The sequence below is a fragment of the Sitophilus oryzae genome, unplaced genomic scaffold (assembly GCF_002938485.1).
Source record: "Sitophilus oryzae breed Bouriz unplaced genomic scaffold, Soryzae_2.0 scaffold_1400_pilon_pilon, whole genome shotgun sequence".
NCBI lineage: Eukaryota > Metazoa > Arthropoda > Insecta > Coleoptera > Curculionidae > Sitophilus > Sitophilus oryzae.
Window position 1 is genome coordinate 225,245 of NW_022146061.1, and position 21,051 is coordinate 246,295.

At 36.3% G+C, this 21,051-nt stretch overlaps 1 protein-coding gene across 1 annotated transcript; it reads right to left on the reverse strand.

Moving 5' to 3' along the window:
* Positions 1 to 17,839: 17,839 nt before the first annotated feature.
* LOC115876126 lies at positions 17,840 to 20,391 on the reverse strand. Its single transcript, XM_030891815.1, has 2 exons — positions 19,519 to 20,391; positions 17,840 to 18,142 (listed from the first exon to the last, which is right to left on the reverse strand). Exons 1-2 carry the CDS (start codon positions 20,389 to 20,391, stop codon positions 17,840 to 17,842), a joined length of 1,176 nt encoding a protein of 391 aa, XP_030747675.1.
* Positions 20,392 to 21,051: the final 660 nt, after the last annotated feature.

The window sequence follows — 21,051 nt, forward strand, 5'->3', positions numbered from 1 at the left end:
TAATACGATTAAAAATGCCATTTTTAATAGAAAAAGGAGATATTTAAAGCCAATAATTCATTTTTCATATATACATATACTTAGTTTTTAAAACTCTAAAAATGCTCATCATCAATTCAGAGTGAGTTTTCGATGTTTATGTATGTGTTATGTCTCGTTTTATGAATGTACGACGTCGAGATACACTTTACAAGCTTTTACTCTAAGGAATAGGCATCCTAAAAAACAAACCTACGCCCGTCTGTTCGTTTATGGATCGTCTGATGAATCTATTGAATATAGTCTAGACTAGGGATGGATAGCAGAATGTATCGATATATTTAAACATCGATATTCGTTTTAAAATGTTGGTAATACCGAATAGACCGTAATGGAATAACAAGCGATCTAACTAGAAAAGGAGCAACCTCACTGCTTCCCAGGTGGAAATAAACTTAAAGCAGTACTCAAGAATCTGAAAGACCCCATTCGTAATCTGGAATGGGAATCCTCCAACGGTCTAATACACTCGAAGAAATTTCTCAGCAATTACGAGCGAGAAAAATTGAATATTTTTCTTGATTTTAGTAAGAACAATTTCCGGATTGTCACGGAATTTTTATCAGCACACTGTCTCTTCAATGAACCTCTCAGTAGATTGAAGCTAAGAAACAACGGCGAATGCAAATTCTGTGGGGAAAATGGAGAAACTTGAGAACACCTCATTACTGAGTGCGCCGAGACGACAACCATTCGTGCCATAAACTTTGGTACGACTGATATGGGAGATGGAGAACTAATTCCTATAAAACCGTCTCAGATACTAGCTGTATTATAAATTATAACTCAAAATATGGAGACACAATTGATGTATAAGGTCGCGGTGATTATACCGCGGTCATTATCTTCTATACTAATATATAAAATCCTTAAGTGACTGACATACTGATTAATCACGATCCTGCTCAAACCACTCAACGTAAGAAGCTCAATTTGGCATACAGGTTGATTCTAGGGTGTAGAGGTTCGAAATTCGGGATTTTTCGAAATTCCAATTCCAAGAGGGTGAAACCACCGCTCAAATATTACAATATTTTTTATTTACAAAACGGTCAAGTTTCCGAAAAGAACACCTGCACCGATTGACGTGAAATTTTAACAGTGAATAGAGATAGATGTAAGAAACAAACGTTAAGTAGTAGGGATGTGTGCTTTCACCCTGGTGGTGAGTGCCACTCCTTCTCGAGGGTGAAAAATAAATCACCCATTCTAATTGCAAAAATCAATAAAGGGATAAATTCTAAGCAAAAAATGTTTTATAACATTTTTTCAGAAAATTAATATTTTCGTTGTTATTTAGGACTGAAAATAAAATAAACTGTATATTTTTCTGACATTTTTTTATAAATAACTCGAAAACATTGCCTTTTATCGCAAAACTCATATAAAGCTAAAATAAAGCTTTTGGAATAACTAAACGACTCATTTTTTGTTGATTACCGTAGGTGTAATAGGTAATAGCTGAGTTATCATTCTATAAAGTTGATTTTTTATTTTTCGGAAACTAAATTGCAACCTTTTACCGTAAAATAATGGCGAAACAACATATTTTTCGAAGAAAATAAATATGACTGTTTTTAAAGTGCTTAAAAAGATATTTTAAATGCTTTTCTAAAAAAGTTTGTAGCTCAAAATCTCTTAATTACGGTAAAAATAAAATGGTCATCTCATTATTTCGGAAAAAAATTGACAACAAAATCTATGACAAAAATCATGAAAATAAAAACTAAGCGTAATACATGTACAGTTGACTATATTTACATACTAGCAATGGGCTCTGCAAGTTCGAGCGGTTTAGAATGCCTATATTTGGAAAAAAATTGAAGATAAAGAAATTATTTTTTTTTGTATTTTTTAAAAAAGATTAAATTTTTTTACATATCTCAAAAACTAAGCAAGATACGTCAAAAATGCAATAGAGTAAAATCGAAGGTTTTTTTGCAATATTTTTGCTCCCCTTCAATTTTTCTGCAGATCTCTTTATTCTGTAGATCTCTTTATTTCGTAGATATTACGTTTTTTTAGTTTGACTTGCGTGTAAGGACTACCTTCTTTGAGCCCTTAAAACCCAAAAATCTCGTAAAAATGTAGAGTTCAAGATAAGTTCAACTATCGAGGTTAATTTGTACCTCGTGTAGTTTCCAAAAAATTGATAGTTTTTATTTTTATAATTTTAGTTATAGATTTTGTTGTTAATATTTTTCGAAAAAATGAGGTGACATTTTATTTTTTATCATAACTCGCGAGTTTTTGAGTTTCGAACCTGAACAGACCTTTTAAAAAAGTATTTAGAAGATATTTTCAAGCATTTTAAAAAACATATTCATTTTCTTCCAAAAATGTCTTCTTTCGCCATTATTTTACGGTAAAAGGTTGCAATTTAGTTTTCGAAAAATAAAAATCACCTTTACCAGAGTGATAACTCGGCTATTACCTACGGTAATGAACAAAAATGAATCGATTCGTTATTCCAAAAGCTTTATATATACATAGCTTTATATAAGTTTTGCGGTAAAACGCAAGGTTTTCGAGTCATTTATAAAAAATGGCAGAAAAATATGCAGCTTTTAGATAAAAATCAACATTTTCAATTCTAAATAACTCGGAAAATATCAATTTTCTGAAAAAATATTATAGAAAATTTTTTGCTTAGTATTCCTTCCTTTATTGATTTTTGCAATTAAAATGTGTGATTTATTTTTCACCCCCGAGAAGGGGTGGCACTCACCCCCAGGGTAAAAGCACACATCGCTACTATGCAACTTTTGTTTCACTGTTAGAATTTCATGTCAATCGGTGCGGGCGTCAAAAATTCGGAGTTAATGCCCTATTTTTATCCTCGCTTACTGGCCTACAATCTTAATCTACAATGCATATTAATTATTAATCGTTTGAATATCGATATACTATCGAATTAAATATGAACATTCCTAATCTAAACCGATCTAGACTAAGACATTTTCTACGTTGATGTCCTGAAAAAAACGAATGTTTGTTTATATCACGTAGGCCACAGCTTTCTACAAACCAATATCTTACGTTCATTGTCTAGCTGCGTAAAAAAGAAATCTCTATAACCGATCCATTTTTATTAATAGTTTCGAAGGCAGTCTAGACGCAAACTTTCTGTTTTGATGCCCAAAAGTCTGCCTCGGTCAATGAAAAGGAATCGAATACGTCTGGGTAAAATAAAAGGCCGTTTTTATGGGCGGCAGTGATTATTTTTATGGCTCTATTTATCCCAGAGAGTTAGGAAATTGGCAGGGCGGTTCTGGAAATCTGTCTACGAAACCATTTTTAAATTTATTATGAATAATGTTTATAATGCTTGTACCCAAAATCTCTTCTTTACGGCGAGCTTGTAGACGGTAAGAGGAAACCGGGTGGACAACTCAAAAGGTACAAGGATATTTTCCACGAAAACTTAAAGGGGATAAACATGCAGCATCAGTGGGAGGAAGCAGCGCACAATAGAATGTAGAATGAGTAAGAGGGGGGTTAATCATTGCGACCTTAATGATCTATTGTGCCCCCCTTCCTTTAGTCATCACACAATCTATAACCCATCATACCCCTGTTGTAGAGGTAAGGGTATTTCCCATCCTCCTCTGATAACACTTCTTCCTCCGAGGGCACACACCCTTCCACGGTTGGAGTTTGGCCCTCCGTGCCGCCCTTCACAGTCGAGGAGCTTGCCTCCGGCTGAGGAACCCGTGAGGTGGAGGCTGGAGGATCTGTCTCCATTTTCTACACCTTTTTAACTTGGTCTCTCCTTAGACCTGATACCGGTGTTGTCCCGTATCTATAATAGAGGATATGTCCCTCTTTCTCTATTACCTTCTTGGATTTGAGGTCAATTGTGAGGACCTGACCATGACCCTCCTCCCTCGAGTTGATGACTCGCCAACTCGATGTCCTTACATTTAAGTTCTGACCTTGGATAAGGCTCAGCAGGTAGGTGGTAGCGCACAATAGAACGCAATGGAGAAGAAAATCACGAAACTATGTAAATTTACAGGTGGTTAATAATATATTTTTTTTGTTAACAAGAGAGTTGCAAATGTGTTCATTTTTTTAATAGTGAATATTAATATATTTTCTTCTGTTCTAAAAAGTGTTAAACAATGCAATTCTTCAACATTTAAATCGTAAAATATATACAAACAGTAAGCAATATATTCTTCCCCTAGGAGATGCAAGACCTTGACGTTGGTGGGGAAGCTCCTGGTCAGGTGCTGGGGGAATCCCCATAGCGCTTGGCTTGGTCTAGCAAGCATCTCACTCATCGTCTTGTCCCTGGCTGTAGTGCCGTGGTCAGGGAATTAAACCAAGACATATAACGATGCCGGACGGGGCTACCCCTGTCCGTCATACCAGGTACTCTCTACTGACTGTGGTCATGTCTTGCGGGTAGAGGGTGCGGGGGGTCTTGGCTTAACCGCCTGGATCAAGAGGAGACAACCTTACCAAAAACCTAATAATATATTATAAACCTAAACCTTTCAAATATTCTAATGAGCTACCTTCGTTCCATTTAAAAAAAGATGAAATATGATTAAATATACAATTTCGGCATCTTTTAACCAGCTAGGGCAAGACAAGAAAAACATTAGACTATCAAATCTTCAAAGACTTCGATCAACGGCTTCTTCATTAAAAATTACTGTTTTTAACACAGCCATGGCACTGAAGATTGAAATTTAAAATACGATTTTTTTAAGCGAGAACGTCAAAATTTGACATATGATTCAGAGTGTTACTTTCTATCGAACAAAGTACAAAATACCGAGGGTGCCATTTAAAAATCAAAAGTTGCAGTCATTTCCAGTGGAACAAAAAGCTATCGAAAACAGTTGAATACGTCAATCAATCCTAATTTATGTCATATACTAACATACCAAAGCTCCCCTAACATTTTGCGCTGGATGTATACCATGATAGTAAGACCCATGATTACTTATGGAGCAGTTGCCTGGTACACAAAACTAGAGCAACGGACGGCAAGGCTAAACCTATGCAAAGTCCAGAGACTAGCATGTGTGTGCATCACAGGAGCCATGAGAACCTGTCCAACAGCAGCAATGGAGGTCATTCTAGATCTAACACCACTGCACATTGTCATTGGTAGATATGCCAATGCGACAATGATTAGAATGGTCACTAACGGAATTAGTACTGGGAGAATTGTCAGATCAGGGGCTTGGAACACCCTCAAAAAAGGAAATACCACTTCTGCAACTCCCAATGGACGATATGCCAAGAACGTACAACTTTGACAAACATGTCAATGTAGTATTGAGCAATAAGAAGGATTGGAAGAGCGAAACGCTTGCCCAGCAGTTAAAAAGACCATACCATAACTTGGTATACTGATGCTTCCAAACCAATACGGGAACAGGGATCGGAGTGTTTGGGGCCGAGAGCTAATTACTCGAACCAATGGGCACTTACCCTAGTATCCTACAGGCAGAAATCTACGCTATCGAGAGATGCGTACAACTTATCTTAGATAGGAACTATCGGAAACAAGAAATAGCCATCTTATCTGATAGTCAAGCAGCATTAAAGGCGATCAACTCAGTATCAATCAATTCCGAAATTGGTAAAAGAATGCATAGAGAAGCTGAATAAATTAGCCAAAGAAAACAAAGTCCTCCTGCACTGGGTGCCTGCTCACCAAGGGATAGAAGGCAATGAAAAAAAGCAAATAATCTAGCTAGGAAAGGAGCGAACACTCCACTAACTGGACCAGAACCGTTCTGCTTTCCAAGTGGTAACCAACTCAAGGCGGAACTCAAGAACTTGGAAGATTCCATCCGCAACCTGGAATGGAAATCTTGCAATGGTCTAGGACACTCGAAGAAGTTTCTGAGGGCTTATGATCAAGAAAAATCACAGATCTTCCTGGGTCTGAGTAAGAACAATCTTCGGATTGTCACGGGGTTTTAACAGGACACTGTCTCCTCAATGAACACCTCAGTAGATTGAAACTAAGAAGAAACGGCGAATGCAGATTCTGTGGGGAAGATGGTGAAACACCAGTACACCTCATCACTGAGTGCGCCGAGACGACAACCATTCGTGCCATGAATTTTGGTACGACTGATATTGGAGATGGAGAACTACCCCTCTATAAAACCGTCCCAGATACTGGCTTTTGTCAAAGCCCTGGGACTGTATGATGAGTTATGATTCAAGAAAGGGGGACACAATGGATCTGTAAGGTCGAAGTGATTAACCCCCCTCCCACTCATTCTAATTCTAATTCTAAATTCTACCAAAAACCTAAATCCTACGATGGCGGATCCAAAGGGATGCGTGGCTAGATAGCGGACTAGCCATTACCGGCCTCAACCTTGGGGCATCAGAGGGCACCCCATTGTATTTACCTCTTACTTCTACATGCGGGGCTCTGTAGAAGTGGACCGACTATCCCTAGCGACTCGTGGGAACACTATGAGATCTAGTATTAAACACACCACCGCACCGGTGAAGCTGTGGGGAAGCCCCTAGCTACACTGGGAACATTAAAAATGAAAGTTCCAAGGGACCTAATCCAAAGGAAACTACAAGAGGGGCGGCTGATATTTGCTTGGGATCGTCCTCCACAAGTGGCACACAAGCTACCACCTTCTCCATCAAGGGTCGGGAGCATACCTCTAGACCCAATAAGCGACACAAGCTACCGTTTCGTCTACTCGGCCTGGGTCAACCAGGCGGGCTAGACGATGCTCTTCGAGTAGGTCTTAGCGTAGCAGAAGCACGGAGATACCTCTGACTGCCAGGATTTGCTCCAAAGGAAACCAAATCGAAAACACTCCTCCGTAAAGGGGAAAGTAAAGAAACCAAGAAACAACCTGACTCATCTCCATCAAAGGGCAAGGAGGAAGCGAGAACCTCTCACCTCTTCTCCGGCAGGGAGAGAAAAAACCAGGATGGAAAGCCGTCCAACACCGGGAGGCAAGCAGGGACGTATCACCAGCTTTGCCGCTATTGCTGGACAAGTGAAAATGGCGGTGCTTCCAAAAGATTTCCCAGAGGTTGCTCTGACCACCGACCAGCAAACCTCTCTAGAAAAGGCTATACTGGACGAAGTAGTGGCGATCGGATCGCAATACAACGATCTACAAAATTTGGGTCAGCTGCGTTTTGCGGGGATACACTTTCGGGTGGGCATGATCCTCATAGATTGTGTATCTCAAGAATCGGCGAATTCGGAATATTTTCCTAAAAAACACATCCTCGTACATACTTTAGTAAGTTTTATATTCTAGGAGCTATAGATTCTTGACGCACTATTGCCGGACCCGATATATTCTGTTCCAAATTAAATTTGTTATTAATCACGAAACTATGTAAATTTATAATATATTTATTTTAGTTAACAAGAGAGTTGCAAATGTGTTCATTTTTTAATAGTGAATATTAATATATTTTCTTCTGTTCTAAAAAGTGTTAAACAATGCAATTCTTCAATATTTAAATCGTAAAATATACACAAACAGTAAGCAATATATTATGTATTAATGGTAATATAAAATATTTAATTTGAGGTTAATCCCATAATGATTTAAATTGTTATTGGGTCCAAGAACCGTTGGCAATAAAATATTATTGTAAAATAAATTTACCGTACAAAATTATAAGAAATTGAATCACGGAAAAATTATAAGAATAACAAACAATAATGTTTTTAATATTGTAATATTCGAGAAATAGCACATTAAAGAGTATTATTCTCAGCTAATGACTACTATTTCCATAGCATCCGGTAAAATAACAATAAGGTGCTAAACACGTAGCACCTAAATTTGTTTAAACTAAATTACCATAAGTTTATTTAACGTTTTGCATTAAACAGTCACTTTGTTTATATCCAAGGCATACTTTGATATCAGTCTAGTAGAGCGTTAATAATTAAACAAATACAGTTTAACATTAAGTTGTGTTAATTTATTAACAACAATACGTGTGAAAAATGTATACTCTTGCACTTTAGTTATTCAGATTTATGCATGAGTTTGTATTTGTTTTGCTGGTGTAAGTGTGAAATCGATCAAAAAATATTGTTTAACGGATTAGAGTGATTTTTAGCGAGTGTCATGTAAATTTTACAGAAACATGTAATTGAGCAATCAGTCAGTTTATATTAATAACTGTATAATGCCATGTTTACCATTTTTGTTAATATAATTAGTGGTACTGCTGTGATACTGAAAATAATAATGTTTTTTTCATTCATATTATCTTCGAAGCGTCCAGGGTAAGCCCCATATGTCACCTTATATTAATAACTCTATAACAATATATTTACTATTTTTGTTAATATAATTAGGAACATGTACGTGATATTGAAAATAATGATTGAGCTTTAGAATTTTTTTCATAATTTTATGTATGCAGGATAATTCACAACTTTTAAAATTTAACTACAAAGTTGAATACTTTAGCGGACATGACTTCATCAAAACAAATTTTCCAAAGTCATACAATTATATATGTCGGAATCGAAAAGAACAAATAATATTTTTTGTAGACTAAAATACCTTCGACGTCATAAATATTAGAGGAAGTGAAGGTATTTTGGAACAGTAGTTCAAGAAAATTGCAGAACATTTAAATGTTGATTATTTTTGTTAATATAATTAGGAACATGTACGTGATATTGAAAATAATGATTGAGCTTTAGAATTTTTTTCATAATTTTATGTATGCAGGATAATTCACAACTTTTAAAATTCAACTACAAAGTTGAATACTTTAGCGGACGTGACTTCATCAAAACAAATTTTCCAAAGTCATACAATTATATATGTCGGAATCGAAAAGAACAAATAATATTTTTTGTAGACTAAAATACCTTCGACGTCATAAATATTAGAGGAAGTGAAGGTATTTTGGAACAGTAGTTCAAGAAAATTGCAGAACATTTAAATGTTGATTATTTTGAATAAAATAAAAAGCTTGCCTTAAATCTACATACATACATACTACTGCCATTACTCGCTGACGAGTATTTGACACGCATCAGAAGATGGTCAAGCAAGGCGTTTTCTTTCATGAGCTTTTCTGTGACTGAAAAGCCCGATAGGTGATGTTATCTGTCTACTGCATTCCAGACATTCAAAAATCTCATTGCTTTGTTGCCTCTTTACTTTTTGGTTGTCGTTCTCCAAACATTTTCATAATTGTCCAAAGTGCATCTCTGCTCACAGAGTCGAAGGCTTTTGTTAGATCGATGAATGCAACGTAAAGTTTAGACTGCTGCCCTTTTACTTTTTCCTGTAGTTGGCGGATGGAGAATACGGAATCGACGGTACCGCGGTTTGTGTGAAAACCCGTTTGCGATTCTGGGAGGATTTTTTCTATACAGGGTGGCCCATCGAAAACGTTCCGCAAGACATAATGGCCAGGATATTTTTTTTTCAAAAAATCCAAAAACACGTCAATTTTGTTTGTGAGGGGGACAACTTTTTTTTTCACACCAACCGCGGTACCGTCGATTCCGTATTCACCATCCGCCAACTACAGGAAAAAGTAAAAGAGCAGCAGTCTAAACTTTACGTTGCATTCATCGATCTAACAAAAGCCTTCGACTCTGTGAACAGAGATGCACTTTGGACAATTATGAAAAAGTTTGGAGAACGCAATGAAAAGAGCTTTCTATTCTCTATATTTCCCCGCTTTGTTTTTGAAAATCGGTCGAGTCATTGAGAAAATATGAAGGATTGAAATTTGAAAAGTTTATGTAAACATTTATCAGAGTAAATGATAAGGATAAATTCCTTCGACCAATTTGCTGTTTTTCCTTCTTATTTCTAGATGTTTACGCATTTTTTCACTTGCCACAAGGTTGAACGATCAGGTGCGGTCTCAATATCGTGGCTATATCCACCATAGAATTTCCAAAAATACCAGCCCGCGACGATCAAAATCGTCTTCGTTGAATTCTTGTACCAACTGAATTTTGTACGGGTGGAACTTGTGTTTTTTTAATATCGTTTGCACATTTGTACGATTCACGCCGGTTGTGGTCTCATTGGCTAATTTTCATGTACTCAGCGTACTATCCATGACAACTTGGCCCAATACGAATACCTCCATAGCTTCATTTACTACAGGATTTTCCCTCTGCCTCTTTTTATTCATAACGGAACCAGTTTCGTGAAATTTTGCTACTAAATCGCGAACAATTTTGCCATAAAGGTGTTTGTCAGGATGGCGTTCATTGAATATCTGCGCAAACCGATTGCCACATTCATTATTTTTAAAATAAAGTTCGATTATATCTACTTTTTCTGCAAGTGAGTACACCATAATTGTTAAAAAGTTTAACGATATTGAGAAGAACTTCAACGCACAAGTCACAGAACAGCTATCTAGCAACTGCCGCACCTGATCTTTCAACCTTGTGGCAAGTGAAAAAATGCGTAAACATCTAGAAATAATAAGAAAAAACAGAAAATTGGTCGAAGGAATTTATTCTTATCTAGTCTGATAAATGTTTAAATAAACTTTTCAAATTTCAATCCTTCATATTTTCTCAATGACTCGACCGATTTTCAAAAACGAAGCGGGGAAATATAGAGAATAGAAAGCTCTTTTCATTGGGGTGCCACTTGACCCCCCTTCCCATTTAAAAAAAGTTGGGGTATGACACCCCCGCTTAGAGGGTTGAAGGTTTTACAATCATTTTTGGGGCAAAAGTTGCTCCCCTCACAAACAAAATTGACGTGTTTTTGGATTTTCTGAAAAAAAAATTACCCTGGCCGTTATGCCTTGCGGAACGTTTTCGATGGACCACCCTGTATGTGGGTCCAGGCGGTGTGACATAATTTTTGCAAGAATTTTTCCTCCGATAGCCAGTAGTGAAATTCCTCGGTAGGTTCCGCAGTCTAATGCACTTCCTTTGTTCTTAAATATATTCACTATATTCGCGTTGAAAAAGTACTGAGGTACCTCTCCGCTTTCCCATATGACATCGAAGAGAGCCTTAAGATGACCAATAAGTTCTTTACTTGCACATTTATAGATTTCCGCCGGAATCGCGTCACAGCCAGCTGATTTGTTGTTTTTAAGCTGTTTTATGGAGTCCTTTATTTCCTGTTCTGTTATTGAAATGTCTAATACATCGAGGCTGATATACTGAGGTATTATGTGGAGTGCTTTCATATAGGGTTGTTTTCTTGGTTAAGGATATGGCTGTTTGGTTAAGAATCTTTCTAGCGGTTTCTGATTTGCTCTTCCTCTTTTAGTTTGCCGTTTTGTGCCATGATTGCGCATCTTGCGTTCTTAGTTGGGCCGTATACTTCTTTTACAGCCTCGAAGAATTTACGATAGTCGTGATGCGTGGCATACTCCTGAATCTGACTAGCTTTTTGCGACCACCAGTCATCCTTTAGTTGGCGCAAGTTTCTTCGGAGCGTGTTGTTGGCTGGTTTAAAGTTGTCTGCTAGTCGTGGATTGTGTGGATTTGCAGTGACGGCTTGATGTGCTCTATGTTTTTGTTCCAACAAAGCATGTATATGGCTTAAATCTATATGTTGTATGCCATACGAAAGTTTTAAAATAATTAAAGCAATTTAAATGGATTTTTTCACTCATAAATTTAGTAATTTGGAATACCACTAAAATAGCAGCAGCTATGTTGTTTATATTAAAAAGGTAAAAAAAAACATTGTTAAAAAAGTATTCAAATATTCATTAAATGCGAAAATTGGGTAGAATGTTTACAGTAGTCGCAAACATATACGTCCTGCATTCTATCCGACACAGAGTGCACTCATGATTCGCATGTGAGGCACTGATCTCACTATTCTTCCCTTGTACGTTTCCTTCGCTAAAAAGAACATAATTGCTTACTTTGGGTTTTTCTTATTACCGATTCTGAACCGTCCTATAACTGTGATACGCAAGCGCTGAAGTAAATATGAAAAAAGTATTTCATTTACTGATTTAAACCCGAACAAAGCTACAGTCTCTTCTGGCTCAGTATTTAAATCAAATTCTGGAGCGAGTTCTAAGGAGGTCGAAATAACCCAGCTCGCATTAGATTCACTATTGGTTCTTCTCTTCTGATTTTTGCTCTTGTTACCCTACATCTCTCCTACAATTAAGACCAGAGTAAGACAAATCTATCTACACCGGACACCTTATATGTTAAAATCCATCAAGCAGTTTGAGCTACATCGCGTGCCAAAGAAATTTAGATACATTATAAAATCGAAAAGCAGCAAAATAAATATAATTTGGACTATTTCAAATTTGCGTCAGTTAAGCTTCATTCAGAACCTCGAAATTAGTAGGATGAATTAGTGGTTTCAATTAGCGTAGAAGTTGGTTCCTCTAATTTAAATGTAAGCATTCAGAACGTCAAAATTATGGTAGGAATTTGCAATTAGTGGAAAAAGTTAACAAACTTTTAACTTTTCCACTAATTATACTTCAAAATTTGCGAGGAATATCATTTTGGCCTTTTATTATCAACCGTCAAGAGAAAATGTTTGGTTAGATCTGGTCGTAATTGTTGGTTAGAAACCAAAAGTTTATTGTTTTATAAGCTAAATATTAGGCTTCCTCTATGGATACAAATGATTAATGCAAGCTGTTGCTAGGATTTTCTATTAATTTTAATTGTGTTTTTTAGACATTGTGAATTTTTGACAACGTAAGCTAAAAACTATGAAGTGTAATTGAAACCACTCATCACACTACATTCCACTAATTACGAGGTTCTGAATGAAGCTTTATAGTATTCCGACAAAACTATAGATTCTTCTGTCCACTAAATACAAGCCGAAGTAGTAACTTATACCATATTTAAACAGATAGCGTCATGCATAGCTTCAATAAGTGGGTATTCTAAATTAGAAATAATATTCCGAATTACTCTCATTTCCTCTACTTTTTATTCTATGTATACTGTATGTTTTTTTGTATTTACATTTGAAGTGCTGGCTGTAATATTCAGACAGCTCCACTTTTTTATGAAAATAAGATTTTTACTCAGTTGCCTTTTAAAAAACGAATCAATCGTTCCCTGCCAACAAGCAGATATCTCCATTTAAAATTACATAAATTTCAACGTTATTTGGAGCTGCTTTTCTTTAGGTTTGAAGCAAGAACCTAGAGCTATTTTCAGCAAGTAAAATTTCTAAAAAATGTAACTGACTGGTTATTGCAGCCATTTCTTCATTATTTGTTATTTTTATAAAGCCCATAAGACAGATACCAATAGCAGATGCCAATAACAGACCACGGTTAGTCCAAGTTGGCAAGCCTGGGTTCTTAATAAGAAACCTTATTCAAAAAAAAAACACGTAAGTTTTAAGAATCCGCCTTTATAACAAACCGTTACTTATTATCTTCATCAATCCAAGGACAGAAATTTTATCAATAAGGAAATCAGTTAGAAAACGTACCATTGTTGGTGTTCTCATCAGTGGACAAACTCACGTTTGATTTAACACGGAACTTCGCCGTGCTCTAGTATTTAAGCTCAGTGGTTTTAGGATTTAGAGTAGTTCATAATTTTATTGATCACAGTCAGTGATACATCTCACTGAAACGTTGTGTAAGTTAAAATGGAAGCCTGAAGTTTTTTTAGCGTCTAATAATAATAAATTGACTTTATTGAGTAAAAGAAGGATTTGAATGATGCAATAAAATAAATTAAATTTCCTATTCCATTAAGGTCTACCTTGGTGAAGTCTAGACGAAGAGTTACTTTCACTTAACCAAAGGAGATTCCATAATTTTTTAAGTGTCAAAGCTCTGAAACTGTGTGATGAGTTATAACTTAAGAAAGGAAGCACTTTATATACTTTATATTATTTTATATAATATATTTTATATTATTATGCATTGCTTAGAGATGGACCATATAATATGCAGTCATGGTAGTTGAAATGTGATAGTACAATGAGTTTTGAAACAAAATTCTTCATCAATCATTACTCCCAAACTGCTGAGCGTAATCCAGGCAAGAATAATAATAATAATAATAATCCCTAATCCTTCAATGTAAGGAGATCGAGTTGGCGAGTCATCAACTCAAGGGAGGAGGGTCATTGCCAGGTCCTCACAATAGGAATTGAACAACCAAACCAAATCCAAGGAGGCAATAGAGAAAGAGGGACATACCCTCTATTATAGATACGGGACAACACCGGTATCAGATCTAAGGAGAGACCAAGTTAAAGAGGTGGAGAAAATGGAGACAGATTCTCCAGCCTCTACCTCACGGGTACCTCAGTCGGAGGCAAGCTCCTCAATTGTGAAAGGCGGCACGGAGGGCCACACTCCAACCGTGGAAGGGTGTGTACCTTCGGAGGAAGAACTGTTGTCAGAGGAGGATAGGAAATACCTTGTCCCCTCTACAACAGGGGTATGATGGGTTATAGACTGTGTGATGACTCAAGGAAGGGGGGCACAATAGATATTTAAGGTCGCAATGATTAACCCCCCTCTTACTCATTCTACTACATTCTACTCCCAAACTTTCAGCACATATTACAAAGTTTATTGGTATATTTTTAATATGAAGCTGTAGGTTGTTTTATATAATATACATTTATACAATATATATAATATTTTTTAGCTAAATTTCTGTACAAATAATTATAAGTTTTATTGCAAGTTATGTTTCTCACAGATCTAAATTCATTGTGTTTGGCAAGGTTCATTACCATATTCTAAGCCTTCCATCTAACCCCGGCACTGGTTCTATCCTTTCTTTTTAAAACACAAATATAACCCCCGAGCTAAACCGAACCAGAAAATATAATAGGACGGATAGGACGGCCGAAGTTTAATGACTAGTCTAACCCGAGGTACTTTCAAACTTTGATTAATAGCCCCGCTGTATCTGGTCCGAAATGCGGCCGAACGGACCTTCATACTGTTCTTCAAACATTGTTAGTTTTCGAGAGTTTAAATGTTTAAAAACCGTATTTTATTTTCTACTGCGCGGCTTAAAAATCCAATTAGATAGTGTAACTAGTTTTGCGGTTGATTTGAAGGAATGCATGCTTTCGAAAATAAATCCTTTATTTAGTTTGTTCGTTGTAATGAAAAATAAAGTTGTTGTAATGAATTTAACATAGAAATTCTTAAAATGGTTATTTCTAAAGTAAATGCATGATAGGATTTTTAAAATGTATATGTTACGGCTAAAATGGATACTTGACTAGTTTTAACTCTGGCGTGGTGGGGTCTAGCACTATTTAAACTTCTGTGAAATTTTTACGCTTAATATTTAGGCCTCGCCGCGCCATTTACCTTTGTAGTCTAAGTACTGGCTACATAAAAAACCTTATCATCGTTACATGGCTAATTTTTTGTGTGAAGTATCTTTTTGTGTAGTCATTATGAAATAGTCATGTCTACTAGCGCAATCCCGGCGCTTAAAGGGGGGGGGGCAATCGAAAGGGTGAAATTTTGACACTAAAAATATTATAGGATACATGAGTTATAATTGCAAAAATAGCTTTTATTTATTATTTAGAAACGTGGAAAATTGTTGGCAGACATTTTTCTAGTCGCTAAAGTGCCGACAGACAACGCGAAAGAGGCATGAAATTTTAAAAATAATTAAAAAATAAAATTTGAAGAATAAAAAAAATTAAGGCATATTTGCATGCCGATTGGTGAAATGTCATATTTATTTATTTTAAAAGTCGTATGCAAGACAAAAAGATCGTGGCTCAATCAGCTGCAGACAGTTATCAAAAGCGCAATATTACTCGGGAACGCTGGCCGCCTCATCCATTTAAGTATAGATAAATCATATAATATACGATTATATTATAAATATATTTTTTTTATTATTTCAATAACGATTTTATTGTCTGCCCTTTTGCATACGGCTTTTTAAATTAATTAACTATAAACATGACATTCCACCAACCGACATGTATGTATGCGATGATTTTCTTTTGTCAAAATTCTATGCCTCTTTCGCGTTATCTGGCGGCATTTCAGCCACGAGAAAAATGTCTGTCAACAATTTTACACGTTTCCCAATAATAAATAAAAGCTATTTGGCAATTATAACTCGTGTACCTTATAATATTTTTAGTGTCAAAATTTCAACCTTTCGATTGGCCGCCCCCGCTTTAAGCCCCGGTATCGCGCTGGCAGACATGACTATTTCAAAATGACTACACAAAAGGATACTTCACACAAAAAATTAGCCATGTAACGATGATAAGGTTTTTTATGTAGCCAGCTCTCGGTCTATTTGAGTTAGGGTACCCATATGCAACTGTTAAAAAATGCGCACTTATTTTTATCAAGTATTGTTCCTACCAGCACAGGGGGTGTAAAGTTGCATTGGGGTCTGTGTGGCACCACCACGCCAAGAATGCTTCGTTATTAGGACAGTGCGGTGGGTAGTCCAAAAAGTGTGCGTCACGGGGACACTAATTTTGAGGAAGTATTAATTGAGTGGTTTTATGAACTTAAAGAGACTTAAGTGATATGAAGATTATTGGAGACATTGATTTTTCCCCGAAGAGTAACCATAACTCCGATTCTGAATCTCTTACTTACAGAAGAGAGAAAATTGAATAATCAATACCAGAAACGAAAGAGATGTGGTATATGTCAAAGGAGAAATGACGAAAAACAAAAATCTCATGAATCAAATGTGCAGTGCACGATCCATGTGCGGCCACTACACATCCTATGTTAGCATGAACTGTATTCGAAAAAGTTATGTACATTCAAAGTTTGCAGTTTTGTTGAAAATTATTTATGTTTATTACATTAGCTTCACATTTCAGTTGTTTGTACTTTCAATAATACGAGAAAATCATATCTCGTACTTATAATAATACGCGAAAATCTCTTCATAATTTATTTTTAACTGAAAGAAAAAAAATGGACTCCAACGGACCCCAGAACGCCATAAGCCGAACAAAAATTCATCACGTCAGTTGAGGGTTAAACTGGTTAAACTAGCCACCACTTTTCCATACTAGAATGTAGAATATTGAGGAGGGGAATTAATTACCGCGACCTTACAGATCTATTGTGTGTTCCCCCTTATTGAGTTGCAACGAGTTGCAACTTTGTCTTTGACATCAGCCGTACCAAAGTTCATGGCACGAATGGTCGTCGTCTCGGTGCACGCAGTGATAAGGTGTTCTGGTGTTTCTCCATTTTCCCCACAGAATCTGCATTCGCCATTGTTTCTTAGTTTCAGTCTACTGAGGTGTTCGTTGAGGAGGCAGTGTCCTGTTAGGACCCTGTGAAAATCACGAACATTGTTGTTACTTAAATCAATGAAAATCTTTGATTTTTCTCGGTCGTAAGTTTTGAAGAACTTTTTCGAGTGTCTTAGACCGTTGGAGGATTCCCATTCCTGGTTACGGATGAAGTCTTCTAGGTTGACGAGTCTTCTAGTATATTGAGTCTACCAAATGTCCTTTCAGAATATTCAAAAGCTATTTTGATGTGGGCAATTTGAATAAGTTTTTTCGAGTGTTGAAAGAATATGAGTAAAAGTCAGTCTTCTTCTTCTTAGGTCGCGGTCTTCCTTCGGAGGTTGGCGATCCATGGCTATGATGGAACACTGGCTATGATGGTGCGTGAAACCGCACCTCTGAAAATTTCGATCGATGTTCTACCGAACTGACAACTTCTTCCCACTGATCTCCTGCCCTCAATTTTGCCCTCGTTGACCAGTCTGAGCACCTCGTATCGATCACCCCTCATGATGTGACCGACGTACTGTAACTTCTGTTCCTTCACTGTTGATATGAGCCCTTTATCTTTGCCCATCCGCCTGAGTACCTCCTCATTGGTCACTCTCAGTCATCCAGGATATACCCAGCATACGACAATACAAGTACATCTCAAAAGCGTTAATGCGGTTTCCCAATGTCTGATTGAGTGTCCAACTCTCAGCGCCGTAGATAAATACTGGAAAGATGTAGCAACGCAGCAGTATGTGCAGTTCGAGGCTTAGATCTCGGCTGGAGAAGAGGGTTTTCATGGAAGCAAAAGTACGTCTGGCCTGTTCGATCTTCGCTAAAATTTCAGTTTTGGGGTCGCAAGCGTCTTTAACTAGATACTTTATGGACGATACTTGTTCTACCAACTAAAAGTCAATCAACATATTTATTGTTATTTATTAACGTAAAATGAGTTCCGTTTTATTTTTAGAGTGGCCTTTTTTATTCAACTTTAAAAATAAATATGGAATGAAAAATAGGTACATAAAAATATCCCTTTTATGTTACGAACATTTTTATCTGTTCAGACAGAACATGCAAATGAATTTAACATTTTCAGGTCACGCGTGGCATATCACTGGATACGTTTTAATATTTATAAGGCTACATAAACAAAATAGGTTTATTAGCATGCCTCTTTATTAATAATTAATTTTATTGAGATTGTCGCTAACGATCTTCTTTCCCTTTTCGTGTATTATGAATAAAGCACTTTTAATAAATAAAATACATACTCTGAAACAAGCCGTGTCAAAGGAGTCGAAAATGAGTTGAAACGCAAATCTGTTTATTTTAAAGTTATGGGGTACCTATTAATAATAATACAACGTATATAAATTTATTTTTATTTGAAGATTTATATATCTGAAATATTTATGAGCAGTCACTGTATAATAAAAAATGTCTACCGGGTGTTGCATCGTCGAGCGGGACATAGGAAATCCCATGTAAATTTTAATCGGATCAATTATTAGCTTCCTTAATTATTTTAGAGAATAATTATATTTAGGTTTATTGAAGAGCACTAAAACCCACATTCAAAATTATTCTTTTAGATATTTTTGATTAGCCCGTTTACGAGTTATTGCCGATTTCTTTTTAAATATTTCTCCTTTCTTATGGCCCTGTATTTACTTATGAGCACCAGTCAAGGTAAAAGATAACTGTCAAATGAAGTTGTCATTTCAGAAAGTTATCTATTTAGTGCTTTATTATTATTATTAAAAACTCATACCTACATCGAAAATATTAGCCATGAATTACACGACCGAAGAAAAAGTATTGATGATTAAATTGTATTATCAAGGAAATTGTTTTGTTCTAAGATTATTAGTGGACTGTAATAGGTATGAGTTTAAAGAGGTTTTGAACTTTTGACACTTTTATTTGTTATTTTTCAGCGGCGATCGGGCGGCCTTGTGTCTTACTTGAGTTTTGTCTATAAACTGAAACTTTCGTTAGCTGAGCGCGGTTGCCTAATTGCTTGGTTGTCTGGTAGATGTCGTTAAATCAATTTAAAATAATTTACAATAAAAATACAGAAACTAGACATGCCGCCGACCTTGAAATAATACATTGTTTCAACAAAATACAAACTAAATTATAATCTGATACATTATCATGAATTCCAACAAATACAAAATAATGCTTATTGCTAATCATATTCCATGGGTAAAGGAACGACCTTTGTTATCGCACGTTTAAAAATGCCATTTTTTGTGCGCACTGACACAACACGCACTAAATTATCACTTCCGGGATGAACAGACACTATACGTCCCAATGGCCAACGCATAGGAGGCTCGTTGTCTTCTTTCAGCAACACTAGGATGCCTTCCTTAACGTTTTCTTGGCGAGTTTGCCATTTGGACCTCTGTTGTAATGAATTCAAATAGTCTTTACTCCATAAAGACCAAAAACGCTGTACGAGCTGTTGTAGGTGCTTGAAGTGACGTAATCGATTGGCAGGAATATCAATGTCGTTCGATGGAGGGACTGCGATTAAACTTTCGCCGATCAGAAAATGTCCGGGCGTAAGAGCTTCTAGGTCGGAGAGGTCATTAGTGAGGGGTAAAATTGGGCGGGAGTTTAAGATTGCCTCTATTTGAGTTAGTAGTGTGTAAAAATTTTCAAAATTTAAATGATTATCGCCGAGAACACGCTTTAAGTGATGTTTAAACGAACGAACTGCAGACTCCCAAGTACCACCATGATGAGGCGATTTGGGTGGAATAAAATGCCACGTTATTCTATGCTCTGAGAAATAATTCGGGTATTTTTCGTTAACTGAATCTCGCACAACCTGGCATAATTTAAGCAATTCGTTATTCGAACCTACGAAGTTAGTCGCGTTGTCGCTAAATACATGACCACACAAACCACGACGAGAGACAAATCTTTTAAAGGCATTCAAAAAACCTTCTGTGCTAAGGTCGGTTACGAGCTCAGCATGAACGGCACGCGTACTAAGGCAAATAAAAATACACACATAAGCCTTAATTTTAACTCTATTCCGAGTTTTACCATCTTTTAGTAAATAAGGCCCAGCGTAATCGACTCCACAATAATAGAAAGGGCGAGAAGGTACGACTCTTGGTTTAGGTAAAGACCCCATTAATTGATTAATGTCGGCTGGTTTGACGCGGAAACATATTAGACATTTTCTCACTATCTTTCGGACCTCATTTCTTCCGTTGACTATCCAAAATTTGTCTCGAATTTGGTTTAATACAAACTGCGGACCAGCGTGTAAAAATATAACATGGTAATAATTAATAATTAAATCAACAAAACAATGTTTAGCGGGTAATAAAATAGGGTGTTTTCGGTCATATTTTAAGTCCGAATTTTTCAATCGACCGCCTACACGTAAAATACCTTTATTGTCTATAAAAGGATCAAGACTTATAAGTTTGCTATTTTTTGACAAGATTTTATTATTTTTTAAAGCCTTAATTTCTTCTGAAAATCGTTCCGATTGAATAATTCTATAAAGAGTTAATAAAGCCTCATCTAATTCTTGAAACGTAAGAATTCCGGTTAACTTGCTATTAGATTTTAAATTATGAAAAAATCGGTAAATATAAGCGACGATACGGATTAGTTTGGGATACGAAGAACATCTAGAAAATATTTCGTTTACGAGAACACTTTTAACAGCGGCGAAAGAAACCTCTATGTTTTCTTTTCTTACATCGGAAATTGATATTTTGATTTTCTTGGTATCAGGCCATGTTTCGGGCGCTGTTTTCAAAAACGACGGTCCGTACCACCA

Excerpts from the sequence above, each read along its gene's own strand:
- LOC115876126 (XM_030891815.1), bottom strand. The coding sequence starts at position 20,391 with ATGGGGTCTTTACCTAAACCAAGAGTCGTACCTTCTCGCCCTTTCTAT. Across the intron at positions 18,143-19,518 it reads ATCCCGGAAGTGATAATTTA|TTGGTAGAACAAGTATCGTC; the intron begins GTGCGTGTTGTG and ends ATTGACTTTTAG.